The following is a 26,945-nucleotide window of genomic DNA, read 5'->3' on the forward strand; positions in this document are numbered from 1 at the left end:
GGCACTCCGGCTCTATGCTGACAGCGGTGAAGTATTTCAGGGTTTTCCCTTTGGAAGAACTACATAATTGAGTTATTATTTGTAGAACCTTCAATCATGAATTTAAGTTTCCCCGTGCTTTAAAAGTTTTACCAGCGATTCAGGCTTCTTGAGTTGTTATTTGATCTTGCAAAAAAATACCGAAAATACCGGTTTTCGGTCTTGGAAATTAACCGGTAATTTGGTATTGGAAAATAGCCCGGTAATACCGGTAAAACCGGTATAGCATCCCTAACCAGGTGGTGTACGTGTACCATTTTATAAATATTGGTTGCCGTTAAACAAGTTGAGGGCAAGTTTTTTGTCTTCGGCAAGATTCGTCAGGTGGCGTTTTGTTTTGATATATTTATTGCGTATAAACATATTTTTTCGAAAAGAGATAGTCGTCTTCCATATTAATTCGCAATATTATATAACCGATTATGTACCGATTCTGCCAGGATGTATGTTAAAATGATCCGCAAAAACTGAACACAGTTTCGGGAAAAAATAAATACGTCACTAGTGTCACCTGGTGAGTGAATTTTGCACCAAAATGTTCAGAATAGAATGGTCTCGACCATTTAACCAATAAATCTTACATCTAAGCTGCGATAGAAAATTAAAAATGAATGTCGCCAATGCCGCCTTGCGATCAGTTTCTGAACCACACTATTTGCCATAGATTTTGTCTGTCACAAGACCATGTTTACTGCAGATCTCGTCTATCTATCCAATTTTTTCGTAAGCAAGAACGATTTACGCGAAGAGAATTTTTAAATTGAAGAAAAAACGGTTGATTATTTTCGCATTAACGCCACCTAGCGAGCAAAATCTGTAAAATTCCACAAGCAGCTTTCAAGATCTCGTATTCGCGTATATTTTTATAGAAGGAAGCATCGTTCTAGGTGGTAAAGATTTCGACATCCGATAAATGTCGCAAATCTGGAAAAATTTGAAAAAACTGAAAAATACGTGGCCTTGGGTCAAATTGACCCCAATTTCAGGTTTCGTATTCTATTAAGACGCTCCAAAAACTTCAGCCAATTTATAATGTTTCAAAGATTAAATTTTCATGATATCATTTATTGTTGTTTCTGAGTTATAGCTGAGCTAGCCAGACAAAGCATTTTGTTAACGAATTTCGACAATTTCTTCTTCTCGGAAACTGTAAACTTAGGGGTGGTAACGTAATCGACTGTCACTGAGCAGTCCAATGAGCCACTTCCTAAATATCGTCCAACGCAAGTTTTGGTTTTGGTAACGCGAGCCGAAAACTTTGCCTTCTTGCCACCTTCCGAAACGAAATGTTGGATATGAATTGGTTAGCTAATATCTTGGCCTTCTTTGGATCTGCGGTGCCGCATTTCCTGCCACTATCATCGTTTCCGCTTGGTAGTTTGATGCTCCTCGAACGTTTTGAACACATCGGATACGGTCGAATGTGCGATTCCAAGCTATTTTCCGTTCCAAGCACGGAATACGTCGAGTTAGAGCTGCAGAGTATAAAGTCGAACAGAGACAATTTTCCGATTTTCTGTTCTCGCATACCTGATTCGATGCCGATTTATGAAATGCAGATGAAGTTTTCCACGAGTAGGATAAAACTTTTTTTATTGGAGTAGTTCCTCAGATATCATTTTTTTGGTTTATCAAATTTCCCTTCTTATCGATCAGTTACAACCTACATTCTCGTAAGGTTCTGCGCTTCTGCACATATTTGCTACGATAAAAGGGAATTAGTATCATGCTAGGGAATATATTTTGTAGAAATGCTTGATTCCTTTTATCGTACCGTCATCCGGGGCGAGATTGTGTCAAAAAAGTATATGTTTTGCCTTTCTACTATATAAATATATAGTATAAAGGTATAGAAATCACTCGGAAAACCGGAAATGGAAAGAAGGTCCTGCGGGCCGAATGTCATATACCATTCGACTCAGTTTCGTAAACTGAGCATTTTCTGTGTGTGTGTATGTATGTGTGTATGTATGTGTGTGTATGTGTGTGTGTGTGTGTGTGTGTGTGTGTGTGTGTGTGTGTGTGTGTGTGTGTGTGTGTGTGTGTGTGTGTGTGTGTGTGTGTGTGTGTGTGTGTGACGCTTATAATCTCACTCACTTTTCTCGGAGATGGCTGGACCGATTTTAATATTCTTAGTGTCAAATGAAAGGTCTAGGTGTCCCATAGGTCGCTATTGAACTTCATACTGATCGGACTTTTAGTTCAAAAGTTATGTATAAAAATACGAAAAATATGGGACTTTATTATCTCATAGGTCCCTTAACCGATTTGAACAAAATTGATTGCATATGAAAGAGGAGCCGTGCAAACCCTTAATTTCCAAATTGCATGACGATTGGGCTTATAGTTTGAAAGTTACATAAAGAAATGTATAATAAACATATAAACATTAATTCAATGAAAAACATCACACATTTTTTTATTATTTGAAAATTACTGCTGAGATCTATCAAACGAAACCAAGTTATTTAAAATCGAACGGTTCATTCAAAAGTTACTAAATCTTTAACACTTAAGCACCGTACATTAAACTGTTAAAATGAGTGAAATCAAAACATATCAATCAAATGTTGATTGTATTCAATGTGTGTGTGTATGTATGTATGTATGTATGTATGTATGTATGTATGTATGTATGTATGTATGTATGTATATATGTATGTATGTATGTATGTATGTATGTATGTGTGTATGTATGTATGTAGTATGTATGTGTGTATGTATGTATGTATGTAAGTGTGTATGTATGTGATGACAATTTGCAATTTTTAAATTTGCATTGAAATTCAAGGAAAGTGAGAAACATGTCAATTGTCTAAAGTTTTTGAAGCCTCTTAGTGGAATACGAACTCTGAAATTAAAGAAAAGAAAAAAATTTTATCGACTAAATTCCACTATTTAATATTTATTCGCGACAGATACGTATACGCTTTGAAATAAGACACTGATGAAGCCTGCACGTCGTAGGCGAACTACGTATCTGTTGCAAATAAATATTAAATAGTGGGATTCAATCGAAAAGCTTTTTCTTTTCTTTGATTACAGATTAAAATTGTCATTTTCTTCGTTTGCTGTTACTCACACTCACAATTGTACAAGAAAAGCAAAAAGCGAAAAAAGCAGTTAATTTAAGCATATAGGTATAGTGGTGTATAGGATTAAAAATACTAGTGAGTTGATTTTTCCAAATAAATTTATACAAATTTTAAAAAAATTTTGCGCATCAAAAGATACTCTTTTCAATCAATAGATTCTAGAGCTTAGACATGTTATATGAAAAATAGGAAGAACACATTGCACGGTAGTAATTTTGTAAGATTTTTTTTTTGTATGCCAGAAGGGCATTGGGTTAGATTTGTTTTCATTAGTGACATTTTAAAGGACAGATGTCTTATGTCATGTATCATGTTTTTAATACACTCAAGTACTATTTTTACACGGTTTGTTTTTTCGAATATTAGGAACGGGGCAACTTAAGAACCATTTATTTATTTCTCAATACATTTGAGAGAGGCCCGACATTCGTCACGTATTTTGTAAATGCTCCTCAAGTTGCACCGTTTTTGTGTAATTGAAAAAAACAAACCTTGTAAAAAAAGACTTGAGTGTAAATAAATCAAAAATGACAAGCACTGGAAATCATATCGATCATATTTCTCATTCTCAAGCATGTTTATGGCGCAGCATTTGCACTATTTTTCGACCCCATCTTGTTTTCCTAACCCTCTAAGGGGATACATTGTAAAAACGATGCGATCAAGCTAATGACTATCTTTTCATGAAAGTACATTCAAAAAAAGCTTAAGTTTTGATTTTTTAAATTTAATTTAAAATCTTCGATATAACAAAACATCGCATAGATATGTTACTTAGTACTAATTACTGCTAATCCTCAATCTAAACACATTTTTTGGCATTTTTCATGCAAAAATAATTATCTAAAGGGGCGCCAGCTAAGAAAAAGTTCAATTTCTCTTTTTCATATCTAATGCTCTATTCAGTTATTTTTTCTAATTCAGATATATTGCAAAATTGAAGCCAATAGTAAAATTTTGAGAATAATCATTTTGTTATAGATATCTTTTTTCTTCAAAAGCGAAGTATAATAATAATTTTTCTGAACTGCTGTTTTTCAAAGATGCTAACTCTTGAATGCATGGTATTAATATCTAAATATCAATAAATCTGTTATGAACACATATTTCATATTGTCAATTCAAAACAAGTTTCGTATGTAACTCTGAAGCCTGATAGTTAAAGCCGTCTGTAGACCCGTTAGAGGATTAATTTCCAATTTTCTATATATATTCATTCAAGTCTGCAAAAATTATCTTTTGTGTTTACATTATTTTTCTATAAATTACGTAAATATTATAAAACTAAATGAGTTATTTAAGTCCATCAAGTAACATAAAGACGCTTACAAGTATTTACGCCTAAAAATAAAAAATAAGAAAACTTATCCAATTTAATTTTACTATGTGTATTTTATTCACGACAGATACGTATTTCGCCTACGACTTGCAGGCTTACTCAGTGTCTGGTTTCGAACAGACACTGAGGAAGCCTGCAAGTCGTAGGCGAAATACGTATCTGTCGTGAATAAAATACACATAGTAGAATTAAATTGGATAAGTTTTCTTATTTTTTATTTTTAGGTTTCGTATTCTACTAAGACGCTCCAAAAACTTAAGTATTTACGCACCCAAGGAAAGAAAATATAATTATTGTACGCAATACGTTGTGAATTTTACTGGCAAATAAGGATTTTGAAGAATACGGAACGGATATTTAAAAATATAGTCAAGTTAATTATTATAGATGTTCATGAGAAATTAAATAATGAGTATTGTGGCAGTAGAAAGGCTAGGTCGCGCCGCTAGGTGGATTAATTCGGGTTTTGTTCTTTAGTTTAGTATACACACAATTTAGGAACTAAGTTGATTTCAAACCTGGGTGACATTGTGCCAAAACATAAAGTTAAGGTAAATACCTAAACAGTGAACATTAGAATGTTTATATACACATGAATATCAGTATAAAGTAGTTCATATGGGGCCGTCCATGAACTAAGTGGACTATTAGGAGCAGGGGGTCGGCCAAAACAACGCATCATACAAAAAGTGTGAACGAAAATGACCCGGGGAGGTCTGAAATAACTAAAAATGAGTTCGTAGTCAACGGACAACCTTTATATAGCCAGTAACGTTTCTAGGGTTAACAAGGAGGAGATATATGGAGGATGTGTATCCTAAGTTGGCATACCTATTTGATTATTTAACAAAAGTAACCATTACTTCGTTCGAGAACCCGCGACCGCAGGATATGTGGACCCCCCACCCCCTCCTTAAAACTGGCAGTTTATACACGGTATAATTTATTCGTCTTATATTAGAGTGTTTATTCAAAGCATCTGAAATTTTCAGAGAAAAAGTAAAAATTAGTTTAAATTATTTAGCAGACCTATGATGCTGTTTGCTCCAAAATGGATGATGCAATCTAATCTGTCAAAATATTGTGCTCAATAGTAAATAATGTGAGTGTACTGGTGTATACAGACGTATTTTTGTCGTGTATGTGAAATCCACAAATTGGATCGATCATTATGGCTTGGCACAATCTCACCCCCATGAAGCTCGAAAAGTACAAAGTTTCGAAAAATATTATTTTCGTAATCAAAACTTATCCAACGCATAATAATCTTTCAATACATTGTAAATAATTACTTTATATACCTTCAAGATAGCAAGTTGATGCGATTTCTTGTTTGGGTTGGCTTATGCGGGACATTTTTTACATTTTTTTTTATTTCCGCGTATTTTTGATCGCGAACTTTGAAACCCTGTTTAGGCTAAATAGTTTGCTAATATTATCTGTGTTCCATTTTAAGTTATGAATAAATATGTTATGTTTATCATCATTTTGAATTTAGGTAACAACATTTTGTTTTTTCAGGCATCTATTTTGCTTTTTTTCGTTTTTCTCAAGCTGTGTTTTGTTTACGAAACTGAAAAGTTATAAAAGTCTTTGCCAAACTACTACCAACAAAACCAAAAAAAGTTTGTTCCAATACGTTGTGTAGTTTTTGAGAGAAAGGTACATAAAGTTTAAAAATCATGGTTTTTCAGGGGCGGCGTTTTATTCCGCCAAAGTTGTTCCACGCCGCACTGGAATGCTTATGTATATGATCGTTTTTCGGTCACTTCCCGGGGTCGGATCATTGCAAATTTAGTATCAAAATGAGCGGAAAAGATTGCAGAATCAAAATCTGAAACAAAACAAATAATGAATTTTTCAAAATGTTTAGTCGTTCATTTCCCCTTAACTGTTCGATTCGACGCTCGACTCAACTGCTTGATTCCACTGCTTGCTTGGACTACTCGACTCAATTTCTCGACTCGACTGCTCGAATGAACTGCTTGACTCAACTACTCGATTGGAATTATTCAATTCGAGTGCTCGACAGGACTACTCGATTTAACTGCTCGACTGAACTACTCGACTTAAATGATCGACTGAACTGCTCGATTAAACTGCTCGACTCGACTGCTCGGTTCAACTACTAGGAGAAGTCGTGTTGGTTGGAATCTAGAGTACACTCAAAATAATCCGCACATAACTAATGGAAAATTTCCATATGAAAATCCATATGAAGCCCAGAAGTTCACATGAAAATTATATGCATATGAATAGTATGTGCAAATTTTAAAGGTAAATTTTAAAAACACATAAATGGTAACTGTTTGGCACATAAAGTTCATTTACTGGGCACATGGAAAAAATCTATGTGTGAAACACATGGAAAATATACGAAAAGTTTTCTCAGTGTAGCGTAGAAATTAAGAGAAATTAACTAGTAACGAAAATAAATATATATGGGAGATTATGTTTTTGGCAGTCGGCCCGTATGGTCGATTGTCAGTATTGTATTAATATCTTTTATTTTTAAAGAAGATCTGGAGTTGCGCTCCATCGCCCAGAGTTGCGCTTCAACTGCTCGACTCGACCGTCCAAATGAACTGCTCAACTCAACTGTTCGAAGTAACCGCGTGATCCGACTGCTTGACTAAACCATTCGATTCAACTGCTCGACTCAAGTGCTCGATTAGACTACTCGACTTAGCTGCTCGATTAAACTGCTCGACTCAACTGCTTGACTTGACTACAAATAAACTGCTTGACTTCTGATTGATTCGACAACTCGACTAAACCGCTCGATTCAACTGCTCGACTGGGCTACTCGACTCAACTGCTCGATTTTACTACTCGAGTCGACTGCTCAACTCAGCTGCTCAACTGGACTACTCGACTCAACTGCTCGAATAAACTGTTCGACTGGACTACTCGACTCAACTGCTCAAATGAACTGCTCGACTCAACTGTTCGACTTAACCGCTTGGCCCGACTGCTTGACTAAACCATTCGATTCGACTGCTCGACTCGCGTGCTCGACTACACTACTCGACTTAACTGCTCGATTAAACTGCTCGACATGACTGCTCGACTCGACCACTCGACGCAACTGCTCGATTCGACCACTCAACTGGACTGCTCGACTCAACTGCTCGACCGAGCAGCTTGATTTAACTGCTCGACCCAACTGCTTGACTCGATTGCTGATTCGCCTGCTCAACTCGCCTGCTCAACTCGATTGCTTGTCGCGATATCACATGGTCGGCAGTGTTGCAAAGCCCGCACTCGTGTGCAGCGTTGTCAACCGGTTTTTACGAAAATTTGGAAAACGAGAATAAAAGTGTCTGGAAAAGTCTGGCTGCCATTTGCTCCAATGGAAGACAATGTTTGGAAAACGTCTTTTTTTGTCTGATTAGGCATCAAAAAGTCTGGAAAATCCAGACAAATCTGGAAGGTTGGCAGCGCTGCTCGTGTGGTCTAATTTTCTCACACACGCGTACTCATTCTAATGAAAAACCCGGCATTAGGATAAGAATCACTTTAAAACTCCCGCTTTTATTTCATCATGCAGGACAACGAGTTTTTGCACGTATGTGTTTAGCTAACAGCTACAGTTGTCGTTCATCGTTCGTAGTTACAGCCCAATTTGCTGATGCCGATTACACGCGAGGGCTCGCGCTCCCTCCCGTGAGTACAATCGAGGACGAAGATCAAAAAGCCTCACGCCTTCAGCCTCACGGGCATTTGATTCCCCATGAATATTTTGCCTCGGGAATAAGCTATGCAGGAAGGCGATGTGAGGATGAGTGTACGCGAGTGTATGCATAGCAAACTGCCTCACACAGCACCGGAGGCTGTTTCTTTTAGGCCTGCGCGTGCGGCGTAAGTGTTGAATGCTATTTTTCTCATACTCTTTCGCATGTGAGTAGGCACGGTTGACTTTTCGCTCGATTCGCAACACTGATGGTGTTAAATCAGTCCGGATAAAGTCACAAAATTAAAAAAAAAAATGAGTTAATGATAACAAACGATCAAGAATTTTCTAAGCAACATTTTACTCTAATCAGACTACATGAATGTTGAAAACAGCCAGAGTTAGAAAATGATTTCGAATGCAGCAAACTTTGAATGCGTTTTTCTAGAAGTCTTCTGACCACAGAAGTCTTTGCCACTCGGTTCTGTCTGACTTAACACCGACCATATGAATCGGTTTGCGGCAGACAATAGACGGTTCAGAGCCCCTCACACAAAAGAGCCATGTTGCCCGCCTATAGAATCAGCACAGTGGAGATAATGTTTTTATTCAGTTAAATAAAATCCAATACGACCATAAAATCTGTTTGTATCAGTTTCCGGCTATGACTCTTTTATGTACAACATCTTAGAGCTATATTATGCAATATAAGAACTCAAAGAACTAATACAAAAATTAATCATCTTCGCAAGCACTGGCCAATGGAATGTATCCGCAGTTTTCTGAATTCTGAACAGACATTTATATTTTCCGGATCGTAAGATTCGGGCTCAACTAGTTCGTTTATATCCCTTTTTTGCAGACAGATAGAAATAAAAAATTTAGTGGTTTTTAAACAAACCAAAAATCGACCGATCATTGAGCCATTACTCATAGTTGAAGCATTTGAACAGAAAGACTACGTGACATAACGCCGAATCTATGCCGAATAATATCTTCGCTGGTGGTCTATCGCATGTTACCAATTTAACAATATCAGCATTCCTGAATATGTGGCAAAGCTCGTGACTAATGTGTCTACATCACACTCCATCCTTCAACTTGCCGACAAGAATGAAGGTTGTATGATCTTATGACCAGCCGGCATATCCTTTAGTGTAGATCATCACAGAATGAATAAGCGTCCTGCAATGGCCTTTCCATAAGGAATAATCACTATCAATCGTATCATTTATCATAGGTGTAATTCTACCTAACGACCACTTTACTATTTCTCACATATCTTAAGAATTTTTTTAATGAAATACAATATTAAATGAGATAAAAAAAATTCGAGGTCTGCTTTTTCTCTATTTTTTTGAATTTTTGTGTAAAAATGGAAGAAAATTTTCTCAGCAATCCAGGGTAAACATTTTCCACGGTGCTAATGGATTTTTTAAATTTTTTTTTTCGATTGCTAATTCCTAATTTTACTTCGATTGAAAAAGTATAATTTTCAGTTTTTGAATTGTAGATATATATACCTATCAAAAACTGCTTAAAAGCTTTCTTTTCTGAGTTAAACATATGAAAATCATTCAGCCTTTGACTATTAAGGCACCAAATTTTTTACTGTTTTGAGATATAAATATATTTTCTCGTCTAATCCTGTCCTTTATTTGCACAAAAAATTAAAAGGAAAGTAATTTATAGCCAAAACAGGTACTAATCGCTAGTAGGAGTTTTAATAATGTTGCCTGAATTTTGAGCATAATTCACGGAAAGAAGGTTCTGAACCATTTGAACTCGAAAGAGTGTATCCTTTAGCCTGGCGGTTAGATAAACCCCTTGTGGCGTTCCCGAGAATCACGCCTAAACTTTTCATTCTTGCGAGCCCGGTTCGTGTGCAGTGGACGCGCGAAGCACGTTACGTTACTCAACCAACCGACCATCTGACCGACCGGACCGGCAGAGCAGCGTACGATCAACCAACCTGCCGCTCTGCTGCTGCTGCGGCTGCTGCTGCTGCTGCTGCTGCTGCCGAGCCGAGACACAGACTACGACGAGCCAGCCGCAACACTCTGCTTGTAGCGTGCGTCCCAGCCCGTCGTCGCAGCCACACACGACCAGGGGATACGACAGTCTATAAAAAGCAGCGATAGAAGCAACAGGTCTTCACTTGTGTTTCTGATACCGACACGACGCGATTGGCGCCACTACAAACGTGTAGCTACTACATAGCAGCAGCAACGAGTGTCGGCTTCGAAAAGTTCTATTACTAAAGCATAAAATATTTGAAAAAAAAAAAATAGGAACAATAAAATAATAGTCAATCGCGCGGACCGTTGCCCATCGTGAATGAATTTATCGAAAGTGATACCATAGTGGAACGTTGAATAATCGGATATTGGTGTGCTATTTGAAAATAGGACAATTTTCTGTTGCAAAAACTGTGAAAATCAAGGACTGATAAAACACAAAAAAAAAATTCATCAGATTAAAAGAGAATAAGTGGACAGTTGAAGTGAAAGGAAGCTAATCACAAAATCTGATCAACCAGATTGTTGGTGGTGTTGGACAAAGCAACAAAACTCAGGTGAATATTTTAACTAAAGTTCTATTTCTATCTAAAGTTGGGTGAAAACTGCACACGGACGCGGGTTGGTCGGTCGGTCGGCGGTTCAAGCCGTTGGCTATTTTTTCAATTTGAAAGCAAGCATGTTTTGCGCGTAAGGTCCATCCTGTTCAGTATCGTTCATTAGCATGCAGGACCGATTGCGGGCAGCCTCCGGGCCTGTAAGGCCTTCCTGGCCAACAATGACGACGGTCGGTGCAACAACAGCAGCAGAGCTGCTGCTGCAGATTAACAGCTGCTGTTATTGTTAATCGACAGGGTGGAGATTTACGGATCACCTAGCTCGCATAAAGAACATCACCACCCCGGTCCGACCGACCGTTTTCCATAACGGAGGCGGAACCGCGAGGTGAAAATAATATACGCACATGCAAGCTTTCTTTTCAATACCGAGAAGCGCTACAACCTGATTTGGAATGATTGTTTCGCCTGCCCTAACCGAAAAAAAAAGATACAATTTCGCTCTAAAAATATCCTTTTTTAATTTTGCTCGAGGCTTACAAAAGGAAGTTAAAAATACTAATCGTTTTAGGATTTGAAAAGCCCAGCAAATATGTCTATATTCATGTTATTAAATTAATGATTTGGAAATGCTTTTAGTGCTCTAAAAGTAATATTTCGTATGGGTAATCGAATGGCCAACGGGAACCAATTTTCTTCGAATTTTTAATATTAATTGTATTTTATGCATTTAAATGCAAATAATTTTAATCCAGGAGATGGTGATAACTCTATTATACATCCAACGACCCACTTCTAGGATGCCTGTTCGGATGCGTACATTCCGTGGTTGCCATCATGAACAATAAGCACCGCATAAATACTTTTACATATTCACACTTTCATTCGTTATTCGGGCGCGTATTTAGTTTGGACAAAATTATAATTTTGATTAATAATGCAATAAAAAGGATGAGAGCGTTTCATCAACATCTGCTTAATAATGTAGGAGGTGTTTGGGGTTGAAATTAATTGAAATAACACCTATAAGACTTACTGCGAATACCAGTTGATGATTTAATTTAAAATGAATGCCCGATTCCTATTTCCGGTGCTGACCTTTTAGCACCTGCTGAGCTAGGATTGATACTGAACTTACCCATAAAATTCCAGTTTCTTTAGGACTATTTGTGCAGAACTATCGCTGATGATTCCGCCAACCAATCCATTCCTGTTACTGGTTACTGGTCCAGTTAGTTGTCCAGCAATCCGGCAAGTTTCAATTTATCACTGGATAACAATCCGCCATCAGTGAAGCAGTTATCCTAGGTTCTGTATCAATATTAACATCATTTGACGAGTCATCACTTTTGAAATTTTCGTAACTTCCGCTAGCACCACGCGAACCCGCACTGTATCTCGTCCGGATCTCCGGATCGGAACCATTGAAATAAGAACTCTTTTCACACTATATGACGCAAAAAAACTGGTTTTTTATCATCCGAAACGAAATTTTTATTTGAAAAATCACGAACGAGTGAAAAAGTTTGACATGTGTTAGAATTCGGTCACCGTTTACTTCGATCCTCGTTGCATTCATAGAAAACTTTTTGGGTCCGAAACGAGGTTTAATTTTTTCTCGAAAAAGAATTGATTTGAGATTAGTTTTCAATCATTCAAAGATTGGCAGCTGGATTTGTACCTATTTTAAACAGAGAAACGCTCGTAAACTTCCATCTAAGCGCCAATCAACCAACGCTCACAAATTTCCACACGAATTTTATGATCCTCCGAGCGTCTTAGTTCCAATACAAATGCCTCGTAAGCCTGCAGAATTATTTTTCGACTGTCCACTGAGTCACTAGATAAAGTAAATTGAAATCTTAACATTTCACTAATTATAAAAAAAATTATTCACATTACCCTGCATTGTGATGGGATGAACCATCAACGATCGCATAAAATAGCACCTTCGGAATATTAGCAATCAGTTGACTTCCGTTGATGGTCTGCACCGAATTCCCAAAATTAGCCAGCGTTATGTACGCATTGGAGCTCTTGAGGTCACGAACGATCGCAAAAACATCCTCATTGATTGCGATCGTGCGCCAATCCCCGTACAAAAAGGTATCCTCCTCCCTTAGCTTCATCAGCGCCTTAAAAATGCTCAGATGACTTTTCGGATCGCCACTCTCAACCTTAACGTTCACTTCACGATAGTTTGGTCCCACCGGAAGCCACGTATCCGTGCCACTGGTAAACCCTGCCAACCGACTGTCGTCCCACTGAAACGGTGTCCTAACCGGATCGCGAGATTTCGCTGCATAATTTTCCCTTCCTTCGTTACAACCAGCAGGATCGACGGTTTGCTCCCACATAATCTCCACATCCGTCATACCGATTTCCTCCCCTTGATAGGTCACACTAACACCCGGTAGGGTGAGTTCGATCATCGCTAGGCCATCGATCCGTCGTTCACCGAATCTAGTACCCAGCCGACTGCGATCGTGATTTCCCAGCACCCAATTTGACACGTGACCCCCATCTACGATTGACATCCACGAATCAATGACATTTTTCCAGTCATAACCCGTCGATGTGCCATTCAATTTAATGATCAGTTCAAAATTGAACGGAATTTGTGCCCCCTCATTGCCTCTATCATCACTAAAGTACGGTTGCATCAAACTCAAACTGGTCCAGGCTTCCGTCATCAAAACACGTGTATCTCCCCCATGTTTCTCACGGTACTCATCCAACAGTTTTCTCCACCTATAAATCACATCCGCATTTTCCACACGATCAGTAGTATATCTGGGCTCCAGATAGGCATAATCTTCCACATCCTGTGTCACCCCACTCAGTGGATTATCAGGAAAATCACCATTCTCATCGGCCGGCACCTCCAGTATGGCACCAACGGAATCGATTCTAAACCCATCCACACCCAAATCCAACCAAAAGCGCAGAATGTCATCCATTTCCTGTACTACTTTGGGATTCCTAAAATTCAAATCCGGCTGCTTGGCTGTAAACAGATGGTAGTAGAACTGCCTCCGTTGATCATTCCACTGCCACGCACTCCCCCGGAACACGGAAAGCTACGGAAACCACATTCATTATTAAGGTATTTTACTATCCAAAAAACTCTGTTTAACATACTTTACCCAATTGGTCGGTGGTAACGGTCTGTTCGGATCGTTCGGGTTAGGCTTTCCATCACGCCAAACATAATAGTCCTCATATTCCGGGACTCGTTCTACCGACTTGCAAAACCACTCGTGCTCATCACTGGAATGATTCGGAACAAAATCCAGTATCACCTTCAGCTGCAATCGTTTCGCCTCGGCAATCTGCCGACGAAAATCCTCCATCGTACCATACTCCGGTTGGATGTCACGAAAATCGGAAATATCGTAACCGAAATCGGCCATCGGACTCCGATACATCGGTGACAACCAGTAGCCACGCATCCCCATATCCTTCAGATAGCTCAACTTTTCCGTGATCCCATTCAGATCGCCAATTCCGTCCCGGTTGCTATCCTTAAAAGAGCGTGGATAAATCTGATAAAAACCAGCTCGTTCCCACCAATCTTTCGGTGGTTGCTCCGCTTTTAACCGTACGGAGGCCACAGTAACCGTTAGGAAGGATGTTAGCAATGCTATCAAATGCCGCTGCTGCATGATGTTCTTTCCCCGGTTCTGTTCACACGCAACTGTGGGCGGCACAGCGAAATTAAAGCGAATTAATACCCGGCGGCGGCTGCCACGGCGAGTTGATGCTAAATGATGGGTACACACACAGTTTGTTGAGTGTGTGCTTATCGCAGGGTGAAGTGTTTTCCCGCTTTAACGGTATATCAAACACTTTACCAGTAGTTTTAAAATTAATTATTTGAACTTTGATAGATAGGGTTGCCTACCGGTGGAGTCAAGGTATTGGCTCGAGGTGTTTAGTCCACTGGTGGGCGGCAAATGGAAGCAAATTTTATCTCACGCCTAAGCTAACTTTAAGTAAGAGTAATAGAATATATAGAAAGTTGCAGTTTTCGCGATTCAAGTTTCAATAACTCATCATTGGTTTCAAACTCTTTTTTTGCGCACTTGAAATTGGAAATAGGTAAAAAATTGCCAGCAGCTAATCGGTATGACGAATTTGTGGAAAAACTAAGTATGCAAAGTTGCTTATTTGCATGAACTTTTACTGGATTCTGAGAGAATCAGCTGCATGCAACCTCTGGTCGAGTTGACGTGAAATCTGTCACGAATTTCCTAAACAAAACGCTTGCACTTCAATCAAAATTTCTTCGATGTAGTAATGGGTGTATTACAAATGTCAAAACGTTGGTTGGTAAAAAGCATCGTGTTGTTTTATGTCTGATTCGCTTGAAAAGAACCGGTCAAGATTTCACGAAACGTAAGAAAACCCGACCACCGGTCTCGGACGGAGGCTGTACTTGCAGTGGCCCGGATGTGGATATCGAAAAGACAGGCCGCAGGTATTTGCAAGATATCAGAAAAAACCTTTCGCAATATCTTAGCATCGACTGCTGAAGATGGACCCTGCGAACGTTGTGACCGCGATAACAGGTTTAAGGAATGAGTAGCTAGATGTTCTCACACTGTTTTGAGTCGTGCCGGTTTTACAGTTGGCGCATTCACCTTGCGTTCAATTTTGTTTTGTACATATTTATGCGCTTTTTACTCCAAACCAATTTGAAAACAAATTTCAGATATAGGCTAAAACTTATTGGGTCGTACAATGCTTCTTTCTCTCAATTCTCTTTCGGTTGGTACCCGAATGTTTTATTGACTAAACTATTACCGCACCCTTATGCAAGGTGGTCTAATACCTAGTTTTGCTTTCATTCTCCCAATTCTATCATTCCACATAGTGTTTTTGTACGGGTCCAGATGGAATTCCGTCAGTGGTACTTAAAGGATGTGCTGGATCTGTACGTAACCCAAGCAACATTTTTGTTGTATAATAGCTTATAAAACTATTGTACAGCTAATTCTCGTGGAACAAGTGTTTAATAAGCTATAATACAACAAAAATGTTACTTGGGAAACCGACTCATAATATGTCACTAGAACAGAACAAGTTTCCGAAGTGTTGTAATCAGATCCTATGTCTTCCCAAACTACAAGAAAGGGGATAAACGTGACATAGTACATTACCGTGTTATGTGCCGAATCGAAGCTATTATAGATTCTTATGGGAAAGATTCTGGACATCGTATATCTCTATAGAATAAGATGGCTTTTCCCCAAACGCTCAACTAACACGACCCTTCTGCATTTCTGTTCATTCGGTTTGCTTCAGATTGAAGATGCTGCTCTTAAGGCTGCTTTTAACCGTATTGACCACAAAATAAACTATGCTTCGAAAACTGAGCCGCTTAGGAGCCTCTGATGGATTTGTTTACCCTCAGGCCCTACTGAATCGTACAGTTTTTGCAATCGTTCAAGAGTACCATAGGGAAGTAATTTAGGACTGTTACTAAAGCCTCGCTAAAAGGAAATTTAACGCTCCCGGCGCGCGTCACCGGCATGCCCCTTGTGGTAGGAACATGTTTATGAAGAACAACTGATGTAAGTTTCGACAAAATATTTCACCAGGCTGCGGAGCAGCACAGAATGGAACACGAACGACGTAAAAAATCTTACACAAACACCTGGAAAATTCAGAATAGTGTGGATCAAAGTTGGCGAAAGAGCTAAAATTCCAAATTCATCAGTGTGTTATGTTCTAAAAGGGTGTAAAGCGAACCTAGGTTGGGAAAGGCAACAAAGAACTTTTTAGAAAACCGGAACTAGGGACCGAAGGCTGAAAGAGAAGATATAAAGGTGTGTTAAGTCCAATCCTGGCATCTCCATCCGGGATATGACTAGAAGGTAGGATTCCAACTATCAAACCACGCGGAGTATCCTCGCCCAAGAAGGCTATAGATTTTACAGTGGTAGTAAATATCCAAATTGGCATTTGAAGCAGAATTTGGTAGCCAAGAAGCGTGCTAGGCATTGGGACGAGCAAGTTTTGACGAAAGTCAACACATGTATTTTAATGTTTTAATTTTAATGTATTTTATAGTCAAAAATTTTGCATTGCAACTAGGTGTGGCGATGTGCCAGGGAAGTATAAGTTCGTATTTGCTGATAAATTCACAAAGAAGGCCATGATCCGACATAATATATGTAGCTGTGGTGTGAAGGCTGAGCCTTTCATGACTTCCTCAACAATGACATCAAATTTATACATTGAAGAAACGAATTTTGCCATTAATTCGTAAACATAAGGGTAACGTTATATTCTGGTCTGATAACCTGTCACTACTGTAAAGTGGTATGCAACTAATGATGACGATTTCGTGCCAAAAGAGATGAACCGTCCAAATTGTCCGGCGTTTCGATCCATTGAAAAAGTTTTGGCAATTGCCAAACAACGATATCGATGAAGCGGGGAACAGTCAACAGTGCTAAAGAAATGCGTTCAGAGTCGAAGAATCATGCTGATTCAGTCACATCTTTAACTGTGCAATCCAGTCAGTCATTTATGGGTTTTTCTGTGACACTCCAGCCTCGAGTTGATAGATTGTTCTATGCGTCCAAATTTACTTTTAACCAGGCTTTAAGGCAAGTCTTAGCAATAAAGTTAGGCTCTACTGAATTGTACAGTTTTTGCAATCGTTTATCAGTTTCACAGGGAAGCAATTTAGGACCATTACTATTTCCTATTTTTATTAATCCTGAGTGATACCTCCTGTTGTATGTTAATGATTTAAAAATGTTCTTCGTTGTGCGATCTGCTGCAGGCTGCAAGCAACTGCAAGGTCTTACCAGCCTGTTTAGTGTTGTTTACAGAGTGGTACCGCTTTAATAATCTTACTCCATTAGTGTTTCCAAGCACTCAATCATCACTTTTAGTACTCGAAGCAAGACTTCGATCGTGTACGCTTACGAAATCGAAGGGTTGCACCTTGATAGTTTCTGTGTTCTTTAAGATAAAGACGTTGAACTGGACTACTCCAACATTATTTCTAAACCCTATAATTTTCACTTGTGCAGTCGGATCTTGACATGGCTTCTGTGGTGTGAAGCTCGTTTACAAACATAATTCAAAATCGAAGCTGTGCAACGCAGAGTCATTAGATATGCGATGAGATATCTTCCGTGGTCGGCTCCTCGAATTTCTCCACTATAAGAGGATTTTTTTGGGGTATTTGACTACTATAAGAGGATAAACGCAGAGTAGTAGAACAATTGTGTTCAGAGCTGTCTTATTAGCTTCGTTGCTTTGTAAAAAGCAAAGCCTGGGCGCTACACTCCGAGGAACGTGCTGCTCGAGCCAAAGATGCTGATACACTCCGTTAACCGAAACTTGACCTTCTATTTTTCTTCGACGAAGTTCGTAACCAGCTGTTAGAGTACCGGACAATTCTTAACTAACAATACTGGATTTTATTACGTTCCTCTAGAGGTTTTCAATTTCATAAAACCACTAATAAAACAATGAGCTCCACTAGAACTTCCTGATGGCTGCTCTAAAACTGCCTTACGACCAAGGGGCCCACTCTTCAGAAGATATTATGAAAACCTATTTAAGAATCAGGTTATAAGTCTAAGTATTTTTATTATACCCTACAGAAACCGGCAATAAAACCGATTATGCTTTTCACTGCTAGACAGCTACCAGCATAATTTCGCTATAAAGCTGTAAAGCATACAGCTTCCTCGAGTAAAAAGTTTAATCAGTCCGCCAGCTTTATTAACTTGAAAATACATCCGTGAGCAGAAAAGTTAAATTTTTACTGTCAGATCAATTTGATTCAGAGCGACAGGAACCCCGATTCATAATAACTGTCTTTTTGCAAAATGCTTTGATTTGACGAATTTTTGTTCGCGAACTAAAACAAAATACTAGATTATGGCAATATGGACTCGCATAAAAAACTATATCGGTGTTGAACTCTAATATTCTTCGTAATAGCAGCAATAAATCTGATTGATCAGGGTTTTACCGTTTAATAGCTTTGTAAAACTAACAGATTTGATACGGTTTGACAAGCACCGTAATGAAATCAGTTTTCATTGGTGCGTCATATTGTATTGCTACGCCACACGTATGGTAACTTTATAAGAAACGTGGTGCAGCCAACTAGTTTTTTTTCCGTGGTAATACAAGCAACCAAAATAAATTAACAGTTTCATTCTGGTTTTATAGCTAGCTATAAGTGTGTTTTGACTCGTATCCGTTTGGTATTACGTAATGCTATAATAAAACCAGAGGTAAAGATTAATACCGCAGTAAAACCTCCATGAAATTCAAGTGAAACCAAATGGGTATAGAATTGTTATTTGGGTTGCTATTCTCCTAATGACTCTAACAGCTTTGTTGCTTTACGCAAGGCAAATTTTCTGTTGGCGGGAAACAATCCTTCATGTTCCCCGTCCATAAGAGTGGTGTTCGCCAAAATGTGAGGAACTAAAGAGGTGTTCGCTGCCTCCGAATTTTTTGAAATTATCGTCAGCAGCAAAATTTTCAGTCGTACTTAGAACTGTATATCCACCTACCAGTACGGTTCATGCTTGGACAATAGGTCTCAACTAACCTACTTGATTTCATCTTCTCGTGCATTGTGCTGCTCAAGGGAAAAGCGCAGATGGACGTATTTTACATTTATTTGAAAGCTTCATTCGACCACCGCATTCTTCTACGAAAACTTCAGCGTTTGGGTTTCATCTCTGTTTACCAATCAATCTAACGTTCCCCAAAGAAGTAACATGGCACCTTTGCCTTTATTCTATTTTCCAATGGCGTGGCTACCTACTCTGCTTAAAGCCGGATGCGCACTTATCTATGCTGACAATCTCAAATTGTTTCTTGTCGTGTGTCCCATCGACGATTGTAGCCAAGGATTACTAGACGTCTTCGTGACTTGAAACCAAGTTGAAATATTTGATTGTGTGCACAGCCAAGTGTGAGGTAATCACCTTACATTGCACCCAGAGCCTAATTATTGTCGACTACAACATGGGCGGGAATACTCACCGGAAGGTAGATAAAGTTAGCGATCTCTGCATCATATTTGAATCCAAGCTTACGTTTGACTTTCACTATTCCACTATTTAGGTATGTTTCTGTAACAGCGAATTTGTTTATTCAATCTGGGTTGAAACTGTATAAATGTTTGGTGTTCATTTGCTCCTATATGATAGATAAAATTCATCTCATTTCAATCCGGGTTGAATAAACAAGTTCGTTACACAATAAGCATCCACGCATTGGTAAAAAAAATCCAAAGAAAAATCAGAAGTGAAACACATCAAAGTTCTCTTCCTCACCTGCGCATATCTCATTGGCTCTCAGAATAACCATCGGACTGTTCGAACTGTCAAAAACAACCACGCTTCAGAGCAGGGTTAAGCAGATGGCGGATATAAGATATGACACAAGTCTTAAACCATAAACGCTATATACTACAAAAAAAGCAGAGTTATTTTCGACGGTGAAATAATTATCGAACTGTCAAATTTTAACTAAAATGGTAAATTATTGGAAAATACAATAACATCTACTTGATTTCCACATAAATGCACGCATACTAATGCAAACTACGTTGAATTCACGTAAATAGTACGCGAAAAGTTAGATGGAAAATATTCACATAACTTTTCCCGTAATTTCGACGTGAAAATTATTTTGAGTGTGGTAGGGTTTTCAAGGATCCTTGCTACTTAAAATCTTTGTATTGTGCGTGAGTCCGTCCTATGCTTAAAAATGCAAGTGTGACTGGGCAGCCCAATCAACTCACCTGGATTTTAAGAATCGAACGTGTTCAAAGAAGATTCATCCCCATGGCCCTAAGGGATTTGCCCTGGAGAGATGCTGATAATTTTCCTATGTATTTTTTTCCTCAGCTTTCCGACGGTGGTCTTACAATAAAAATCGGTTGCTCCGTTCATGGCGAAAACGGCGATTTTCTAATAAAATTCAAAATGGCGACCAAATCCAATATGGTTGCCAAAAAAATTAATTGATTTGAAAGCCCTGCTCTTCTTTATAGTAAAGCTTGCTTCAGATAGTATTGGAACAAAAACAATTGCGTGTATTTCAGTTATTTATTATTGAATTCAAGATATTTTATCATAAATGTAGCATTTTCTTCTTACTTTTAAGAAAAAATACGCATAAAATTATTCGTCACGGTTTGGAAGAAATTCTCGAACTTTTCCTGTAATGTGGCTCATTAGGCGGAACACACTTTCTTCGTCCATCGTTTTGGTTATCTTATTCCATCAGGTCTTCATCTGATTGATGTCTTTGACAACTTTTCTCTTTGCCCTGAGTCTCCTCTTCATAATTGCCCAGTATTTCTCAGTAGGGCGGAACTGGGGGCAATTGGGTGGTTTAAGGTCTTTCGGAACAAACTGGACCCCTTTTTCTGCAAACCATTCTTGAACGACTTTGCTGTAATGATAGCTTGCCAAATCTGTCCAAAACATCACGGGATGGTGATGGGATCGAATGAACGGCAAAATTCGTTTTTGAAGACACTCCTTTTGGTACAGTTCCAACATAATTGTCTTATTTTTAACGAAAACTTTCGTTTTTCTGCCATAGCTGCAAATGCCTTGCTAAATCATAAATTTTCGTGCAAGTTTGTCGGCAAAAACCAATTTAAATTTGCTTCGGTTTGGCTGTTTTTTACCTCGATACGACTTGATTCCTTCCCGGAGTCGAATTCTCCTCACGGTAGTATGGGCAGCACCGAATTTTCTCGCCAAATCACGGTCCGACAGATTGGGATTCCTCTTGATGGTCTTCAAAATCTAACCAAGCAGTTTCCGGTTGACAGTTCCACTCCGATGATTAGTTTGAGGCTTCCGAATCGTCGTCAATGTTGCCTTATACCGTTTGATAACGCGCCATACGGTATTTCTGAGCAATTTCAGCTGTTTAGCTGGCCTAGATGCAGACTACAATGGATTTCCCAAATCACTATGCACAATTTTTTCCCTTCTTTCGGCTTTTATGTTGTTTGTTTACAAAATGACACGCACGACTGTAGTTTGCGGAATGTCAAAAATACATAGGTGAAGCTAATAAAATTTCCGACACGTGGGCGCCAAGAAGTTCCAAATCCGTCCACCAAGAGCGCCACAATATGAGCAGAAGTTTGTTCCAATTCTAAATGAAGCAAGCTTTATTATGTTATTGTTAATAGTTTCATTGCAAATTTACGAAAAATCACATGCAATAGATTTCAAGGTTTGTGAGAAATTCAAGTTTTTTTTGAACATTTTTTAACCATTTCCAACCAATCAAGTACAAAGGTTTTTGTACTAATATTTGAAGTATTTGTAGACCTCGTGTCAGTACTGGGACTGTTTCAACGAGAATTATTCATCTTTTATGAATATGAATATAGAGATGGACCTTTTTGGAGCTGGAAAGAAAGATATTATTTTCTGAAACTGATTTATGTCAGAATAAAGAAACCCTACAGTTATAATATCAATTATAACTATTCAAATGTTGATCGTTGTTATCTGTGTCAGTTGTTTTTTTTTGAGTATTGTATTTTTTTTCGAGCATTCTAATCCAATCTAATCACTTCGTTGATCTAATAACAACAAAGTAGAAACTTTCCTAAATATGAACGATAAATCCCACTTTTGCGACAGAGAAAAAGAAAATACGTTTACACTTATCCTTAGTATCGATTTCATTTTTAAATTCTCTGCAATGTAAAATAACGGTGCGCCTACCGATAGCCGTGCGGCACCTTTAGTTTGCATTTGATGGAGGCGCCTTTGTATTTATGGAACTGAAAAATAAAGCCATCTTACTCTATCTTGTACTGCACATCAACAATGTCTACAGATAATAGAGCCTAATGTAGCAACGCATACTTCATTAATGCAAGTGCAAATTTTGCCAGGAAACAAGTACGTATCGTATGTACGTCAGAGGAGCAAACGACTACGAATTCGGCATCCACAGAAATGCTTCTTACCAGTAACAGTACCAGTAGAAGGTGGATATCCAGCCACTCAAATTATGTTGTACGACAAGCAATGTTTTGAAAGAAAAAAAACAACAACCTCCTAGAAAATCGCTACAAGCTGTGTGCATGTTTTCGACCCACAACAAAAGCTAACAAAGTACATGTCTCCTTGGCGGAGAAATGAATTAATTATTCGACTCGACTCCGATTATTAAGTGCTGCGTAGGTTTTACTTTTTTCATCTATTGCATTATCAAGCTTTCAAGACCATTTTTAGCAGAAACAAAATCAAGTTTACAAATCAGAACCATGACAATTGCAGTGCATTGAATTTGCTGATTCTGAGACTTCTTGCTTCATGAGGGCGGACAGTTTTTTGTGGCAGATTTTTATGTTCTCCCCCGAGCAGGCCATAGAGTGCTCAAAAATACACAAAACAATTGTCATAACTGTGCTTTCTTCCACTTTATATTCCACCCCTGGAAATCGTGCGCACACAGTGATGTGTTACGATTGGTTGCACTCGATTGGCCACGCCTTCGCGCTGAATTTGATGGGAAGAAAACATAAGAAGCAACAGAACTTCCCATCGTCAATAGAAAGCACAAAGCAAAGAAGCACAAAAAAAACAATCTCAGCCGAGCAGATAGAGTAAACAATTGTACACTGAATGGAAGATAACAGAAAAAAAAGGTGACCTCACCATCCATCCATCCATCCATCGCCACAAATGAACGCAAATGTAGTATATGATGGCAGGCAGCAGCAGCCAGCCTCATCATCGTTAGGCCACACCGGTTATCACTTGGCGTGGTGTGTAAGGACGCGCGACGTGGCTAATTAATTGAACTTTTGAAGCAATTTTCCCGGCCATCTCAGAGCGCAGAGTGCGCTAAACGGGGGGCCAGGCGGCGGTGTAATCGACGTTCTTATCGGTTTCGAACTTTGCAGGGGTGCTGCTAAAATGGAAGAAGAGGTAGCCACATGCAATTAAAAAGAAAAAAAAAACCGTAACGAACTCGGGGGGCAGCGCCCTATCTCGGCACCGAAGAGAGGGGGCAATTTGCCCCCCGATCGAACGATCAGACGATCGAGTGTCGATTGGGTTATCATTTGCTGGAGTCAGTACTTTTTTTTCTTTCTTTTTCTGATAAAGGAAACCAGTGTTTACTGGTACTGGAAAAGAACTTGTTTAGTTAGTCAATTCATGTTATATATAGGGAAAAACTACCTTTTGTGGCTGGCTGTTGCTTAACCAAGTTAGATAAAATGGTGCACCGTCGAAGACACGCCCAGGATGCTGTGCAACGTGACTCTGAACTCTATTGCTTGGTCACACTTTTACGACGCAACGCTGCGACAATCACTTCAATCTAGAAGTCAAGTTCAAGTTACGATTGTTTTTGCAACTTTTCATAGTTTATAAAAATAATTTATAACAAGAAACGTAAACAATCATGACTCGCTAGAAAAGTGTACTAATCAAGCAACCATGAGCAATTTTATACAAACGATTTCGCATTTGAAACTTTTCCGTAATAAAACCTCCTGCTTTGTCAATGGCTCTCGCATAGCCTCGTCTTACGTGTGTCCGCTGCACAGCGGATGTTTTGTTTGGCAGCGCCGTCGAACTCCGATCCGATTGTTTGTGTTTAATTGTCCTACGAAGCTGCGCTGTGGGCTGTAGGTCGGCCATCGATTTGTCAATATGGTCCTGCCAGAGGCTGTTCGCAAAAATGATTCCAACTTTTAAATTAAGTACATATTTGACTTCACCATTCAAAGTTTTTACCGCCAGCAGCGCTGGCAAGATGAATTACGTAAATGATGAGCTTTTTACACCATCTGTATTATTAAACTGTTTTTTTTCTCTCATTTTCGCAGAATGATTACCCATTGGAATTTCCTGCTCGGCTTGGGACTGCTAATTTTAGCCCCGGCGCTGGCTCGGCCGGATCCTTATCAGTCCGAACTGAACCCGAAAGCCGAAATTCCCGGCGAAGTACTGTACAACGAGCTGGTCGATGATCTGCAAAAGGTGCAACAGGATATCACCTACCTGCGGATTCTGGGAGCAGCGGCCATTCGGCAGCAGCGGGAGCATGTACTGCCTCCGCTACCTGGTGTACCTGTTTCGGAGGAGGACGACCTGCTGGTCGAAAGTCCTGACAGACAACTTAATCGAATAAATAATACACCAAAGTTGGTGCAAAATCAAAAGGCTAAGGACGACAAAAAAAGTAATCACTGTAAGTTTTGTTCTTCTACATGAACTGGCTAAAACTTCAGCTATTCACGGCCTCCTTCGTTGTTCATTACGCCATCATGAATAATGTTCATTCTCAGATGTTCATCAATTACATTTTAAAATAATGTGGTAATCCTTTCAGTTCTCGATTATAACAGTATTTTATTGTATATTTTCAGATATGTCACTGTGCCACTTTAAGCTGTGCAATATGGGACGCAAGCGCAACACAAGATTCTTGCATTTGTAAGTTTACTCCACTGAATTTGTAGAAATTGCAGAATCAAATTAACTGTTGTTTTTTCTTTAATTTTATTCCAGCTTCAAGTAAACGAGAACTGACCGATCGGACAAAGATACTCAAGCAAAGGCACTTGCTGTTGGCTCTCTTGCTAAAAACGCCTATTTTTCGCCATCGCCCTCGCCCTTTCCGGAACCAATGAAACCTGCTTAATCGCCACACATTAAAAAAGCCTCAACTCACTCCCGCAGTTCCCGCCGTAATTCGTTGGAACTAACACGCTACCTGGTATAAATCTCAGCGAACTCGCACTCAGTACTTTTATCTACTCGCAAACTCAACAACAAAAGAAAAAATTCCACAGGAAAGCTCCCAATGGTTTAGTCATAATTGTATTAGTAAAATGTCTACTTTAGTTCAATGGACGAAAAGTATTGAATTTTTTTGAATACATGTTTTATTTAAAATCGTTAATTTTAATTGCAAACCATCTCGCGGCACGCGCTCTCTCATTCGAATGTAGTAGCAGTCCATCGGGGACGTCTAATCGCCGATCTACCGGCGGTAATATGTATTATTAGCATTAAGGATCACTCACAGAGGAAGCAAAACAAAGGAAAAAAAACTTAATCAACTATTGGCTCAAGACTAAACTGCAAAACTGAGATATTTTTGACCCACATATTTCACGCTCAATAATGTTACTTGTACTAATAGCCAAAATAAATTATAAAATTTAAACTAGTGTCAGCTACTTACTTACTGTTGGAAATAGTCACATTTGAAGGAAACAAAATTGATGAATGGCTGAAAAAAGAAACTATCAACGATTCGACGACGATGTAAATAAGCGTACGTAGCTGTGTAATCTCGCCAATACAGACGGACACAGATTAAATGTTGTTATCATTGTTATCATTATCGCCGTTGATTATTAGTGCTCCAGGTTCTGGAGTCCAGGTCCAGTCCGGAAGCCCCAAGGCAGCCCGAAAGTCGCGCTAGTGTAAACGAGGAAAGAAAATTGACTCTTCGGTAAGGCAAATTATTTATTTGAAGACGAATGACGTACTGTGAATAAAACAAAATGAAACAAATATAAATTATTATAACATATAGAATAACCACTGCAGGCAAACACTTGTTCTCCGATTTCCGAAATTTTCTTTGACTGCACTCTTTTGCATACTGCTACTGTAACCATACTGCTCGCTGTACCCCTGGTCGTTGTTTCTACCTGATTTAAAGCAAACTTCATTTTTACAGGGCAATTGTTTGGCATTCTTGAAACATTTGCTGTCCACCATATCCGTCCACCCGTAGTCACCTTTTAAGTAACGGATGCGCCCTAGAGTTGCACAAGCACATGGTCGATCTTCCGCCTCCATATTCCATTCAGCGTATAGTATACGCCGCCGCAAGTCGTTTAAATCTTTTTCATCTTTCTAAAACTTCAAGCACTCGCAGAATTGAAGATCCTCTTCGAGCATTGTCCACGTTTCACGCCCATTCGATTGTAATAGTTGTTTGTTAAGACCATAGTAAGTACGAGAACGGTGATCGCACGACAGATAATAATCGAAAGGTTATTTCCAGTTTTCGGTTACCTCATGATCGTCCGTCAAAATATTACCTTTTTTAACCCGACACATTTCGAATCGCAGCACAAAAAATTAATAATCTTATAGCGAAGAAAATGAACGAAAAGCTGATCAAGAATCAGGAAGTGGCCTACAATGTACGCGG

General features: G+C 38.9%; 2 protein-coding genes across 2 annotated transcripts; one reads left to right on the forward strand and one right to left on the reverse strand.

The window, feature by feature from the left end:
- The first annotated feature begins 10,348 nt into the window (after window positions 1-10,348).
- On the forward strand, window positions 10,349-26,263 carry LOC128735643 (uncharacterized). The gene is made up of 4 exons (XM_053830128.1): window positions 10,349-10,721; window positions 24,598-24,962; window positions 25,141-25,207; window positions 25,283-26,263. The coding sequence occupies exons 2-4, from the start codon at window positions 24,599-24,601 to the stop codon at window positions 25,290-25,292; spliced, it is 441 nt and encodes a 146-aa protein (XP_053686103.1). The 5' UTR covers window positions 10,349-10,721; window position 24,598; the 3' UTR covers window positions 25,293-26,263.
- Window positions 12,438-14,386, reverse strand: LOC128736721 (maltase A3-like). The gene is made up of 3 exons (XM_053831207.1): window positions 13,868-14,386; window positions 12,624-13,801; window positions 12,438-12,561 (listed from the first exon to the last, which is right to left on the reverse strand). Exons 1-3 carry the CDS (start codon window positions 14,384-14,386, stop codon window positions 12,438-12,440), a joined length of 1,821 nt encoding a protein of 606 aa, XP_053687182.1.
- Window positions 26,264-26,945: the final 682 nt, after the last annotated feature.

This window comes from Sabethes cyaneus, chromosome 2 (genome assembly GCF_943734655.1).
Source record: "Sabethes cyaneus chromosome 2, idSabCyanKW18_F2, whole genome shotgun sequence".
In the NCBI taxonomy this organism is placed as follows: Eukaryota; Metazoa; Arthropoda; class Insecta; order Diptera; family Culicidae; genus Sabethes; species Sabethes cyaneus.